This window comes from Armigeres subalbatus, chromosome 3 (assembly GCF_024139115.2).
Source record: "Armigeres subalbatus isolate Guangzhou_Male chromosome 3, GZ_Asu_2, whole genome shotgun sequence".
Taxonomy (NCBI): Eukaryota; Metazoa; Arthropoda; class Insecta; order Diptera; family Culicidae; genus Armigeres; species Armigeres subalbatus.
In genome coordinates, this window is record NC_085141.1 from 423,122,649 (window position 1) to 423,136,783 (window position 14,135).

Consider the following 14,135-nt stretch of genomic DNA (forward strand, 5'->3'; position numbering starts at 1 on the left):
GGGTACGACTTGGTGGATGATGTCATGCTGGCGACTAGCGATCAGCCGAGCGTTACCGAAAAGATGATGATCAGCATTTTTAGAAGAAGTTATATGTGAAGAAGTTGCATGGTCTGATCATTCTAGTTTATTATCAACTTTGTATATATTAATTATTCATTAAAATTATTGATATCCATTTCATAGTGTTATTCATTCATTCAAAAACTTTTATTGCAGCAACTATAACTATAACTTTATTTTGTTATACAAATGCAAACATAATGTTTTAATAACATATGTGTTACTCAGAAGTACAAAAAATAATGCTAACCCTCAAATATTATTCATCATAAATGCTGATTTTAAAAATTTGCATTTTTACAGAATAAGGTATTAATTGATACTCTAGGGAATTTATTGAAAATTAACACATTTTCTACAAAAATTTAAGTAAGCAAGAATTGACAATTGGCATTGGGCCAAGGGAAGGATGGTTAGTTGGACACCTACTTAAGGTGAAAGGTGGGTTGAGTACCAAAACAAAGCTTTGAAAGTATTTGCACAATAAAAACTGCTCATATACCGTAGTAGTATTTTATGTGTCGCGTATTAAAAAAACAAAGAGATATTAGTAGGGTTGGTTTTCAAAAAACGACCCAGCATACCACTCACGCTCACTCCGATTTCGTCCCATGCTCCGAGTATCTCTCCAAAACCGATTTGAACAAAAGTGGTTGAGCGCATGCCGGTTCAAGTTTATATGAAAACCAGGCATTGCGTAATTACTTATCCCATCATTCGATCTTCTGAGCAAGTTATATCACTGATGATATGCTGACATCGATCTTGAATTATCTATCTGCCTCAGTAAAACAAAGTTGCAATGTTCGCCATGGAGAAAAGCATCCAGATGACACCCAAATTTATAAAATCACAATCGACTGAGCGTAGCGGAGCAAAATTATTTTTTGAGCCACCCTAATTATTAGTTTATTGCTGCCTTGGTGCTGTTGTTTACATTTTGCTCCGCGATCAGTTTTTAATTGCGTTTTTTCGGCATAAAATAGCAGTTTATATTAAGTTTTCGGTTTAAACAAGTGAGGACTGATTTTCGAAAAGGATGTTTTTAATTTGCATTCCATCAACATTTCTGGCTCCTCATATGCGGAGAAGTGAGTGAAAACTTCGACTTTTTTCAGTGCCCTTTGAGTAAGAAGCAAGCGCAGTGATAAGCCCCACCAAATCGCGAACGAAAGCTAATTAAATCGGCATCGAAACTGCTGATTTATGATATTATTCGAGCCGAAATGCATAAGACTCTTTTGATAAACATGTTCATTATCACGGGAAGTGAATAAATATGCTGTGAGCAGGTTGGTAATTTGAATATTAAACTTTGTTCGATGCTGTTCGACGTATGGTCTGAATGTTGGTGGGAGAGGAGTGCGGGAGGTGTGGGGTTGGCCTGTGGAAGGTCCGGTGCCATATTGGCAGGCTATCGTGGTACTCTTCCGCTATGTTCCTTAAGAAAGATGTGCAGAGTCCTGCATGACCTCTCATAGGTGCCACGGGAGGTTTTTGGAATGACTAGTGTGGAAGGTTATAACAGTAGGACTCGTTTGGTAAACCGTGAAACACAGAAAGAACTAAGATAGAACTATAAAGTAGGAAAGGAAAAGCCTGGAGTTGAACCCACGACCTCCTCAGTTATAAGGCAGAAGCGATAGCCATTAGACCACCGAGCTTGACTTAAGTAAAGAATTGACAATTGAACAAAAAATCAAAATGAAATTCAGTGTCATATCACAACTGAGCTGCAAGTCGCCAGGCTTCGCAGGTTGCGACAGGGTGATCTACGATGAATTACATCCCCGCAACTTTGACGTCGTAGCGCTGAAAGAAATCTGCTGGACAGGACAGAAAGTGTGGAAAAACGGGCATCGAGCGGCTACTTTCTACCAAAACGAGCAGGGAGCCGGCTTCATAGTGCTGGGAAAGATGACCCAACGCGTGTTTGGGTGGCAGCCAGTCAACGCAAGGATTTGCAAGCTGAGGATAAAAGGCCGTTTCTTCAACTATGTGCACTGCTCACACGAAGGAAGACCCGACGACGAGAAAGAAGCGTTCTATGTACAGCTGAAGCAAACATACGATGGATGCCCAATGCGGGATGTCAAAATCATCATCGGTGACATGAACGCTCAGGTAGGAACGGAGGAAATGTATAAACCGGTCATCGGACTGGATAGTCTGCATACCGTATCGAACGACAACAGCCAACGATGCATAAGCTTTGCAGCCTCCCACGGAATGGTAGTCCGAAGCACTTTCTTCCCCCACAAGAATATCCACAAGGCCGCGTGGAAATCACCTAATCAAGTAATGGAGAACCAAATCGAACACGTTCTAATCGACGGCAAATTCGTCTCTGACATCACGAACGTCCGCACTTTCCGCAGTGCGAATATTGATTCCGATCACTACCTCGTTGCAGTATGTCTGCGTTCAAAACTCTCGATGGTGTACACCACGCGTCGGAGTCGTCCTTCTTCTTCTTCTTATTGGCATTACATCCCCACACTGGGACAGAGCCGCCTCGCAGCTTAGTGTTCATTAAGCACTTCCACAGTTATTAACTGCGAGGATTCTAAGCCAAGTTACCATTTTTGCATTCGTATATCATGAGGCTAACACGATGATACTTTTATGCCCAGGGAAGACGAGACAATTTCCAACCCGAAAATTGCCTAGACCGGCACCGGGAATCGAACCCAGCCACCCTCAGCATGGTCTTGCTTTGTAGCCGCGCGTCTTACCGCACGGCTAAGGAGGGCCCCAACGAACTGTTGGAGTCGTCCGCCGCGGTTAAACATTGGGCGACGACAAGACGGTTGACTAGCCCAAGACTACGCGCAGTAGCTGGAAGTGGCAATCCCAACGGAAGAGCAACTAGGCGCATCGTCTCTCGAGGATGGCTGGAGAGATATACAATCCGCCATTGGAAGCACCGAAACTGCTGCACTAAGCACGGTGCTCCCGGATCAGACAAACGACTGGTATGACGGCGAATGTGAGCAGTTAGTTGAGGAGAAGAATGCAGCATGGGCGAGATTGCTGCAACACCGCACGAGGGCGAACGAGGCACGATATAAACGGGCGCGGAACAGACAAAACTCGAATTTCCGGAGGGAAAAGTGCCAGCAGAAAGATCGAGACCGTTAAGAGACGGAGCAACTGTACCGCGCTAATAACGCACGAAAGTTCTATGAGAAGTTTAACCGTTCACGTAAGGGCAACGTGCCACAGCCCGGTATGTGTAAGGACATAAATGTTAACCTTCTTACAAACGAGCGTGAGGTGATGCAATGGTGGTAGCAGCACTACGAAAAGCACCTGAATGGTGATGTGGTAGGAAACGAAGGCGGTATGATAACGAACCTGGGAGCACGCGCGCAGGACATGCGACTTCCGGCTCCGAATCTCCAGGAAATCCAAGAGGAGGTCAGCCGGCTGAAACACAATAAATCTCCTGGAGTTGACCAAGTACCAGGAGAGCTGTTTAAACACGGTGGTGAGGCATTGGCTAGAGCGCTGCACTGGGTGATTACCAAGGTTTGGGAGGATGATGTTCTGCCGCAGGAGTGGATGGAAGGTGTCGTGTCTACAAAGAGGGCAGTAAGCTGGACTGTAACGACTACCGCGCAATCACATTGCTGAACGCCGCCTACAAGGTGCTCTCCCAAATTTTATGCCGCCAACTAACACCAATTGCAAGAGAGTTCGTGGGATAGTACCAGGAGGTATTTATGGATGAACGCTCAACCATAGATCAGGTGTTCGCCGTACGTCAGGTATTGCAGAAATGCCGCGAATACAACGTGCCCACACTTCATCTGTTTATCGACTTCAAAGCCGCATATGATACAATCGATCGGGACTAGCTAATGCACGAAAACGGATTTCCGGATAAACGGTTGATCAAGGCGACGATGGATCGGGTGATGTGCGTAGTTCGAGTTTCAGTGGCATTCTCGAGTCCCTTCGAAACGCGCAGAGGGTTATGGCAAGGTGATGGTCTTTCGTGTCTGCTATTCAACATCGCTTTGGAGGGAGCTGATGCCGGCCTAACAGTGTTGAACGACGGCTCCCCAACCTTCCGCCGTGGAAGAATTGAGTCAGCCATCGATATTACATTAGCTTCGAACTCGTGGTTGGCCGACTACTCTGGTCCACCGATGGTGATCCACGAGGGAGCGATCATTCACCGATCGTCATCTTCCATCATCGATCTCTCCAACACCATTCTACATTAACGACGAGCAATCGAGCACCGAACTCTGAAGGCGAATCAACTGTTTCAACGGTAAGCGTAGGTCGAAGGTGTACCAGCCGTCTAGACAACAGGCAGCACGCCTTCCGCCCGGGTCGCGGAACCAACACTTACCTGGCGTCGCTTACCCAGATTCTGGAGGATGCAAAAGGTAAGCATAAGGAACTAATCGCCCTTGACATCTCCAAGGCTTATAGCCACATGTGGACCCACGGCGTAGCTCAAACCCGACTGCATTACGTAGGCAAGAGCACGCAACTCAGGTTCAGTTCAATCAAAGTTATTGTCGGCGTAGCACCAACTTAGAATTCGAAAGTCGGGACTTCCGAACCGAACTTTCTTCCGAAGTTTTATCTGTCAAACTAATTGATGCGTTGTTTAGCGCATCTTTAGGCGCACTACTTCCGAAGTTGGGAAAGTTGCCTGTATCTGGAGAAAAATCCAACTTCGGTATAAAAAGCGGTCTAACTTTGTTTCGCATAGACAATAATTGCCTATATTCCGGGGATTAAACCATACCCGACATGGATATTAATTTACAATGTTCTGAAAACTCATATGTGAATACCGTAATCCGGGGGAACATTGATCATTTTTTAACTGTTTTGTAAATATTTCCCCCGTAAGTGAAATCATAGTTTTTTTTCATATTTTTAAAACGAGTACTGCTACGTGTAGAACGTAAAAGGCTGTTGTTCTTATATTTTTACTTTTAAACTTGTTAACATGTTTTTTTGTCGATTTTTTAATTTTTCAACTTGGGGTATCTTTGATCAATCATTTATCTACAGGAATAGCAATGAGTGATACGATTGGAATATGCACCAAGCAAATTTGTGTCCTTTTCCGTCATCAAGCTAAATGGAATCGGGAAGATTGTGTGGGTCAAAGTTATATTGCTGTACACGATTCATATACTTGTTCTAGGAGGAGCCAACGAGATTCGTTTAGATGTATTGATCGAAACCAAATAAACCAACTTAATGCAATGAACTGGCATAACAAGTATGACATTCTCTGATCAGTTTGCATGCGAGATTTGATACAAAACTGTTTAATACAAAGAATGTCACACAAAATTGTTTTGGGTGTACTGAACTAGTCAACCCGGCATACGTTGCAACGTTGTTGCGTTGTCCTGCATAGTAGGCGAGAATACCCATATGAAATTTCCATACGAATCCATATTTTTTTTCACGATTTACTCAATACCCACTACGGAACCTACCTCCGATCAACTACCGCTCGACTGCTGCCATGTCGAGGAGCCAAGCTGCGACATATAAGGTGCTGGTAGCCAAGCTGACGGAGGTGCAGCAATCTTTCAACGATATTTTGGGCTTCGTTGAAGATTTTCCTGAGGATGCCTCACTCTACCAAGTCACAGTTCGCTTAGAAAGGCTAGACGAATTGCGTGAGAAGTTCTCCGAGTACCTTATGGAGGTCAAAACGCACGATAACCACGACGATAAAGCGAACCCTTTAATAAAGGAGAAGCGGGAGTTCAACGAACGCTTCTACCAAGCGAAAACGTTTTTGTTGGACCAGGTCAAGCTGAAGCAGGAACCAGTGGACTTGAATCAGACCAATGCGACTGCCGACTGGTGTTGGAAACCTTGATCATGTCAGGTTACCGCAGATCAAGCTCCAAACTTTCGGTGGAAACGTGGAAGAGTGGCTTAGCTTCCGCGATCTCTTTTCTTCCTTGTTCCATGGCAAGGCGGATCTCCCTGAGGTAGAAAAGTTCTACTACCTGAAGGGTACCTACAAGGGGTGTCTACAAGGGGAACCGAAGAACTTGGTCGATTCTCTTCCGATCACTAGTGACAACTACAAAATCGCGTGGGACCTGCTACGCAAGCGATACGACAGCAGCAAGCATCTAAAGAAGCTTCAAGTACAAGCGTTATTCAAGCTTCCGTGTTTGACGAAGGAGTCCTCGTCGACGGCTTCGAGAGAATAGTGCAGACCTTGGACAACATTGTTCAGCCTGCGGATTATCGAGATTTGCTGTTGGTCAACATGCTTGCAACAATGCTACACGCTTGGGTCCGGTTACGCGACGGGGATGGGAGGAGTTTTCGTCCACAACAAGACACGGTGGAGGAGTTGATCGATTACCTTCAGCGACGCATTCGTATGCTGAAGTCTCTTCCAGCGAAGGCAGCAGAATCAAGAGGCGCTATCCAGTGGCAGCAATCTGCTAAATCCAAGGCTTCCAAACATCAAGAGCAGATTCAGCACCACTCAGGCGGTAGGAAAACGATGTGTAGTATGTGCCGCTATTCACTTGCTGTTCCAATGCAGCGTTTTCAGGGGGGCCGCAGTTTGAAATGGAAGGAGTGCTCAGAAGCCACTCGCTGTGCCGCAATTGCTTCAAACCTGGGCACCACGCAAAGGAATGCCAATCTAAATTCTCCTGTCGTTTCTGCCAAAGTCGCCATCATTCGCTGGTGTGCTTTAGGCCTGATAGGGACAGTTCATCAAAGCCAACGGTGATTACAAAGCCTACAAAATCCGCCGCTCCAAGGGAAGTTCGCGTGCTACTTCAAGTGTCAACACTAGTGTACCTGATCCCCAAGTATCCAATATAGCGGCTGCGGACACGGTTGTGGGACATGGATCTACTCGACAGGCAAAGGTACTGTTGGCGACTGCTGTCGTGATTGTCGAGGACAACAATGGACATCGTTATCCAGCTCGCGCTCTTTTAGACTCTGGATCGGAGAGCAACTTTGTGACTGAAAGCCTCAGTCAACGGATGAAGGTCAGACGCAGCAAGGTAGATGTCAAGATTCATGGGATTGGCCAGGCAGTTACCAAGGTTAGGCAGCAGCTTGAGGCCACCGTTCGATCGAGTCTGACGGAATTCTCTCAGCGCATGAGTTTCCTCGTTCTACCTAAAGTAACCGTCAACCTACCGACTTCATCGATCAACATTGAGGAGTGGAACGTCCCAGATGGAGTCGATTTGGCCAATCCATCATTCAATGTGTCCATGGGTGTGGACATGGTTCATCATTTTTCAATTTCTTCAGAAGCGGGCGGCAGATTTCATTGGGAGATCGACTGCCGGCCCTTAATGAGTCCGTTTTCGGTTGGGTCGTTTGTGGAGGAGCATCGGTTTCCAACCAATCGCTGAACATCAGCTGCAACGTGTCGGCTTCAGAAGCTCGATTTTGGTCCTGCGAGGAGGTCGGAGTTACCGAAAACTATTCGCCACACGAAGCGCGTTGCGAGGAGCACTTTGTTCGAACGGTCCGACGTGGGGAGGACGGCCGTTATACCGTTTCGTTGCCGAAGGATGAAGACATTTTGGGTCGAATTGGCCAAGTCAAGGGGATTCGCAGTTCGTCGTCTTCAAAGCACGGAGCGCAGGTTGGCAAAGGATGCCGAGCTCTGTGGCCAATACTGCTCTTTTATAGAGGAGTATCTTCAACTCGGCCACTTGACCAAGGTCGAGATAGCTCAAATTCAACCGAAACGCAGCTATCTACCACACCACCCGGTAGTTAAGAAAGCCAGTACTACAACCAAGGTTTGTGTTGTGTTCAATGCTCCAAGCGAAACGTCGACAAGGGTGACGTTGAATGATGCACTGCTAGTGGGACTCATCATTCAAGACGATCTACGATCGATCATTATGCGGAGCCGGACAAAACAGGTAATTCTTGTGGCGGGAGTCGAAAAAATGTTTCGACAAGTCCTGGTGTGTGAGGAAGACAGACCCTTGCAATCCATTTTGTGGCGATCATCACCGGAGGAGGAAATCAGCGTGCTTCAGCTGAATACTGTCACGTACGGCACGAAACCAGCACCCTTTTTGGCTACAAGGGTTTTGAAGCAGCTCTTAGACGACGAGGAAGAAGGGTACATGGACGACGTGATAACTGGCACAAACGAGGTGGACGAAGCGGTAGATTTGAGGAAGCAGCTACAAGGTGTAATGGAGTCTGGAGGATTCAAACTCCGGAAGTGGGCATCCAATCATTCGCAGGCGCTGCATAATGTTTTAGACACCGATTTAGCATTGCCGTCTACGGAGATTTGTCTTGATCCAGATTCGTCGGTGAAAACGTTTGGACGAACTTGGATGCCGGGTACGGATACTCTACGATTCCAATTCAACGTTCCACCGTTAGATAAAGCAGAAACTCTGACCAAGCGCAAGGTTCTGTCTATTATCGCGACCCTTTTCGATCCGCTAGGACTCATCGGTGCTGCCATTACGGCGTATAAGGTGTTTATGCAGATGTTGTGGACTCTGAAGAACGAAGATCAAGAACGTTTAGATTGGGATCAGCAGCTTCCCAAAACGGTGGGTGAGACGTGGAGATCGTTTCATCAACAACTTCCAATTCTTAACCAGATCCGGATCAGCCGATGCGTCATTATCCCGGAGGCAACACGGATAGAACTCCATTGTTTTTCGGACGCCTCGGAGAAGGCATATGGAGGTTGTATCTACGTTCTGAGTGAGGATCCTCATGGCACGGTGGTAGTGCACCTGTTCGCGTCAAAATCGAAGGTAGCACCGTTGAAGAGTCAGACAATCCCGAGGTTAGAGCTGTGTGGTGCACTATTGACTGCGGAGATGTATGACAAGGTGAAGAAGCCATCAGACTTCCATTGCCTGTACATTTCTGGACGGATTCTACGTATGTGCAGCGGTGGATAGCGGCTACACCATCTACATGGAGCACGTATGTTGGAAATAGATGCGCAAAAATTCAACGGTGGACGAAAGGTTTCCAGTGGCGTCATGTTCCGGGAGTTCACAATCCTGCGGATTCGATCTCCAGAGGAATCACACCAGAAAACATTGCTGAGAATAGTTTCTGGTGGCATGGTCCTGGTTGGCTGATAGAAGGACGAGAAAAACAGCCTCAGCCACCAGCGCTTCAGGAAGCAGAAGAGGTCGAAGTAGAGAAACGCCGTACCGTAACGGAAGTCAAGACAACAAGCGAAGGTACATTCATCGATGAGTACGTTGCCAAGTTTCGTAACTTTGAGAAGATGGAGGAAGCCTACATCAGACTGAAGAGGGAAGCTAAGCGGATCGGACTAGTCATCAACACGTCGAAGACGAAGTACATGATAGGAAGAGGTTCAAGAGAAGACAATGTGAGCCACCCACCGCGAGTTTGCATCGGTGGTGACGAAATCGAGGTGGTAGAAGAATTTGTGTACTTGGGCTCACTGGTGACTGCCGAAAATGACACCAGCAGAGAAATTCGGAGACGCATAGTGGCTGGAAATCGTACGTACTTTGGACTCCGCAAGACGCTCCGATCGAATAGAGTTCGCCGCCGTACCAAACTGACAATCTACAAAACGCTAATTAGACCGGTAGTCCTCTACGGACACGAGACCTGGACGATGCTCGTGGAGGACCAACGCGCACTTGGAGTTTTCGGAAGGAAAGTGCTGCGTACCATCTATGGTGGGGTGCAGATGGCGGACGGTACGTGGAGGAGGCGAATGAACCACGAATTGCATCAGCTGTTGGGAGAACCATCCATCGTTCACACCGCGAAAATCGGACGACTGCGATGAGCCGGGCACGTAGCCAGAATGTCGGACAGTAACCCGGTGAAAATGGTTCTCGACAACGATCCGACGGGCACAAGAAGGCGAGGTGCGCAGCGGGCAAGGTGGATCGATCAGGTGGAAGATGACTTGCGGACCCTCCGTAGACTGCGTGGTTGGCGAAGTGTAGCCATGGACCGAGCCGAATGGAGAAGACTCTTATATACCGCACAGGCCACTTCGGCCTTAGTCTGAATAAATTAAATAAATAACGTTGCCAAGTTTTCGAACTATTCTCAATTGATTCGAGTACTGCTATATGGCAACGTTTGATCAAGTTGCTCAAGATGCCGAAGGAGCATCGGAAAGGTGGATTTTTCACCACGGTGGAGCTCAGTAAAGCCGAACACACTATCGTTCGGCTAGTCCAGAAAGTTACGCTGTCCGATGAATGGAAGGCTTGGAAGGATTCCAGTTTCACGGAAGTCGCAGTTACGATGGTTCCACCCGTACATGTCGCAGGAAGGAATGATTCGCCTCGCCGGACGCTTACGACATTCATCAGAGTCGGAGAACTTCAAACATCCTGTTGTACTACCGAAGGGTCATCAACTGACTCGATTACTGTTTGAGGACTATCATAAACGATTGCTTCATGCAGTTGCACCTGAGTACTGTTCGGTTAAAATTCTGGCCATTAGGAGGAAGGAGTATCGCACGGCAGGTGGTTCATCGCTGCTTCAAGTGTTTCCGAACAAAGCCGTCTCCAGTGAAGCAGTTCATGGTTGAATTGCCAGCAGAAAGAGTAACGGTAGCCCGTCCGTTTTCGCGAACGGGAATAGATTTCTTTGGTCCTGTGTATGTTAGGCCAGGTCCCAGACGAACCGCTGTGAAAGCGTATGGTGCCATTTTCGTGTGTATGGCGACCAAAGCGGTGCACCTTGAGTTGGTTTTGGATCACCACGGACCGGTTTATTCAAGCACTGCGAAGATTTGTGGCCAGACGGGGAAGGTGTTCGGAAATATTCTCCGATAACGGCACCAATTTCGTGGGTGCGCGGAACCGGTTTCAGGAATTACTACGAATGCTGAAGGACAAGGACCACAGGGAGAAGGTTAACAATTACTGCCTTGAAGAAGGCATACGATGGCATTTCAGCCCACCAAGTGGGCCTCATTTTGGTGGCCTCTGGGAGACTGCCGTTCGCTCCACCAAATACCATCTACAAAGAGTCATCGGAGACAATCCGGTGTCCATAGAAGACATTTCTACTCTGTTGGTCCAGGTGGAGGGATGTCTAAACTGATGACCCCTTACTGCTCTCTCAGCCGACCCAAATGACTTGGAGCCACTGACACCGGGCCACTTCTTGGTTGGCGCGTCTCTGCAAGCACTACCTGAATTAGATGTTTCAACGATTCCTGTCAATCGCCTCACACAATTACAGGTGGTCCAAAAGCAGCTCCAGGATTTTTGGAACCGATGGAGACGAGAGTACCTGTCTCAACTCCAAGGCCGAATTAGACCAGCGGTAGGAATCGCGGCAGGCCAGATGGTTGTGATGGGTTAGGGACAAAGGTCGAAAGACAAAAGGTCGAAAGGACAAAAAGTCGAAAGACAAAACGCCGAAAGACAAAGGTCAAAAGGACAAAATGCCGAACGGGACAAAAAGTCGAAAGGACAAAACGTCGAACGATAGAAAAGGTCGAAATAAACAAAATATCAATAAGATCAAAAAGGCAAAAGGGACAAATGGTCGAGATAGACAAGAAACTGAAACAGAGAGAATCAATTTCGCACCAGAGTTAGCCTACACGTTTGGCAAAAACTCTACTCTTTTATTTTTTACAATTTTTAACAACAAAATAAAATTCATTCAGTGAGTACAACTAATAGATGGATGTTTGGGTTTTCTAAATGTCCCTTCGTCCTGTCAAAATGACGCACGCCGCACATCAAATACACAAGCTCAGATCAAAGTAACATTTAGAAAACCTAGATATCGATCTATTATTTGCACTCATTGAATTTTATTTAATTGTTAAAAATAGTGAAAAATGAAAGAGCAATTTTTTTGCAACTCTGTCTCGTGCAGGTACAATACAGGTTTTAATTTAACAACCTTTTTATCTCTAACAGAACTTTCTAGATATTCATAATATTGGTTCAAAGTCATTACTCCTTTTTTGAAAATGGCTCATTCTTCAACTTTGATTAATGAGACGGTTGTGAAATTTCTGCTTGAAGTTAAATGCATTTCACAAATTCCATTGGAATACACAACATTTCTTATCAACTTGTTCTAGATCGAACTTTTGTCCCTTTCGACCTTTTCATCCCTTTCGGCCTTTTGTCCATTTCGACCTTTTGTCCTTTTCGACCTTTTGTCCCTTTCGACCTTTTGTGCCATTCGACATTTTGTCCTTTCGACCTTCTGTCCCTTTCGACGTTTTGTCCTTTCGACCCGTTATCCTTTCGATCTTTTGTCTTTTCGACCTTTTGTCTTTCGACCTTTTGTCCTTCCGACCTTTTGTCTTTCGACCTTTTGTCTTTCGACCTTTTGTCATAGATTCGGTTGTAATATGTGGCGATAAAGTACCGCCCATGCATTGGAGGCTGGGTCGTATTGAACAAACGCATCCTGGAGTAGACGGCATAGTGAGAGTAGTTACTTTGCGGACAGCATCTGGGATTTTTAAACGACCGGTGGAGAAAATCTGTGTTACCGGGAACCTGCAAAGGAGCAGGATTTTTTTACCAAATCCAATTAACCCCTATCCCACCCTTTCCTAATCCAATCCTTGCCGCAGAGGAGATTAATATTTCGTTTCAGAAATTCGACGAATTTCAGGGTGGGTGAGAATGTTTGGGCTCGCCCCCCTGTGTACACCAGCGGTTTTCCCTGCGATCTCCAACAGCAGCCAGACTGTTTTACTCAACAGTAGATCTATTGATCGAATCGTCATTACCCTGCTTGTGCTCTGGCTGTGATAGCAGATTAACTACATTGCAGCATGGATGGGAAGGACAGGCAAATGATAATACTCGGTTGGACGATCGTTGCTGCTGTGCCTCCTGATTACGATGACTGCAGCTGACCAGCCGATGGTGAGAGATGCCGTAGTGGACAACCAGAGAGACCGACGGAGATATGGATTTAAATTGTCGGATTATTCTCAGGACGATGACGTCACTGATATCTTCATCAGAGAACGGAGGAAGGTTGGATTGCTCTGATGAAGATATCAGTAAACAGTCCACACTATAAACAAAACGGAACGGTCGATTGATTTAGATACCTTTTTTGGAAATTGCTCTTAAGTTTAAGTTCAGTAGCGAATAAATTAAAATTTAATTGAGAACGGTCGGTGTTTTTAAAGACGCTACGGAATCTGAAGAACTGGGTCTCAGGACCAAACCTTGGCTTGGGCAGGTATTTAATTAAGAAAACTGTGGCTGCATTGAGTGTTTCCCCCTGATACTGCCCGAGGGAGATTTATTGTTCGCGGCTAGTGATTGTTCGACCCAGCGGTGGGATTTTTGGGTGTCGTTCGGGCAGCAAATATGTTGTGCACTTACGGAGCCTAGGCTAGACGAAGGATATTTTTAGCCAGAATGGGAGGTAGGTCCGGAGTGGACACTCAACCTTACTCGTGATTTTACATTAGTAAATGTCATAGGATCCATCGGGAACTATAACGAGCATATCTGCTGAAGGAATGAAGAAAATCCTTCCATCCGTTTTCGAGTTTATTATATAGAAGATAGAAGATTACATACGATTTTTAAACAAATAAATAAACAAATCAGTTACGAACAATAAAAAATAAATAATAGGGGAAACTGGACACACATGATCCCTGGGGACACATGATTCCCCATGTTTTCTCGACAACTAATCACATTTTTATACTACTGATATGTGCAAACGGATCCATTAGATAGATTATTGAATCTGAGTAACATTTGATATTAGTTACTTTATGTATATGGGTTTTAGAGAAGTTTTATTATTGCATTCTCAATTCTTTTTTTCTTCAAAGGAGAAAAGTTTAATAACTTTGAATATGTCCAACCAAAACGTGTCAAATTTTTATTGGACAAAGTTTTATTATTGTGGAATTTAATAAATTCATTCAATCAAGTATTGCTTATATTCCATTGAATACAAAAAATAAAAGAAGATAAATACTCAACATGGACACACTTGATCCCCCACAGTTTGGACACACTTGATCCCGATATTGCATATATTCAGGCGTTTGTTGTGTACCATCGCATATTATTGTATTG

General features: G+C 45.6%; 1 protein-coding gene across 1 annotated transcript; it reads left to right on the plus strand.

Moving 5' to 3' along the window:
- Positions 1 to 6,346: 6,346 nt before the first annotated feature.
- LOC134223126 (uncharacterized) lies at positions 6,347 to 9,176 on the plus strand. Its single transcript, XM_062702264.1, has 5 exons — positions 6,347 to 6,584; positions 6,907 to 7,306; positions 7,351 to 7,690; positions 7,770 to 8,970; positions 9,031 to 9,176. Exons 1-5 carry the CDS (start codon positions 6,347 to 6,349, stop codon positions 9,174 to 9,176), a joined length of 2,325 nt encoding a protein of 774 aa, XP_062558248.1.
- The last annotated feature ends 4,959 nt before the right edge of the window (positions 9,177 to 14,135 follow it).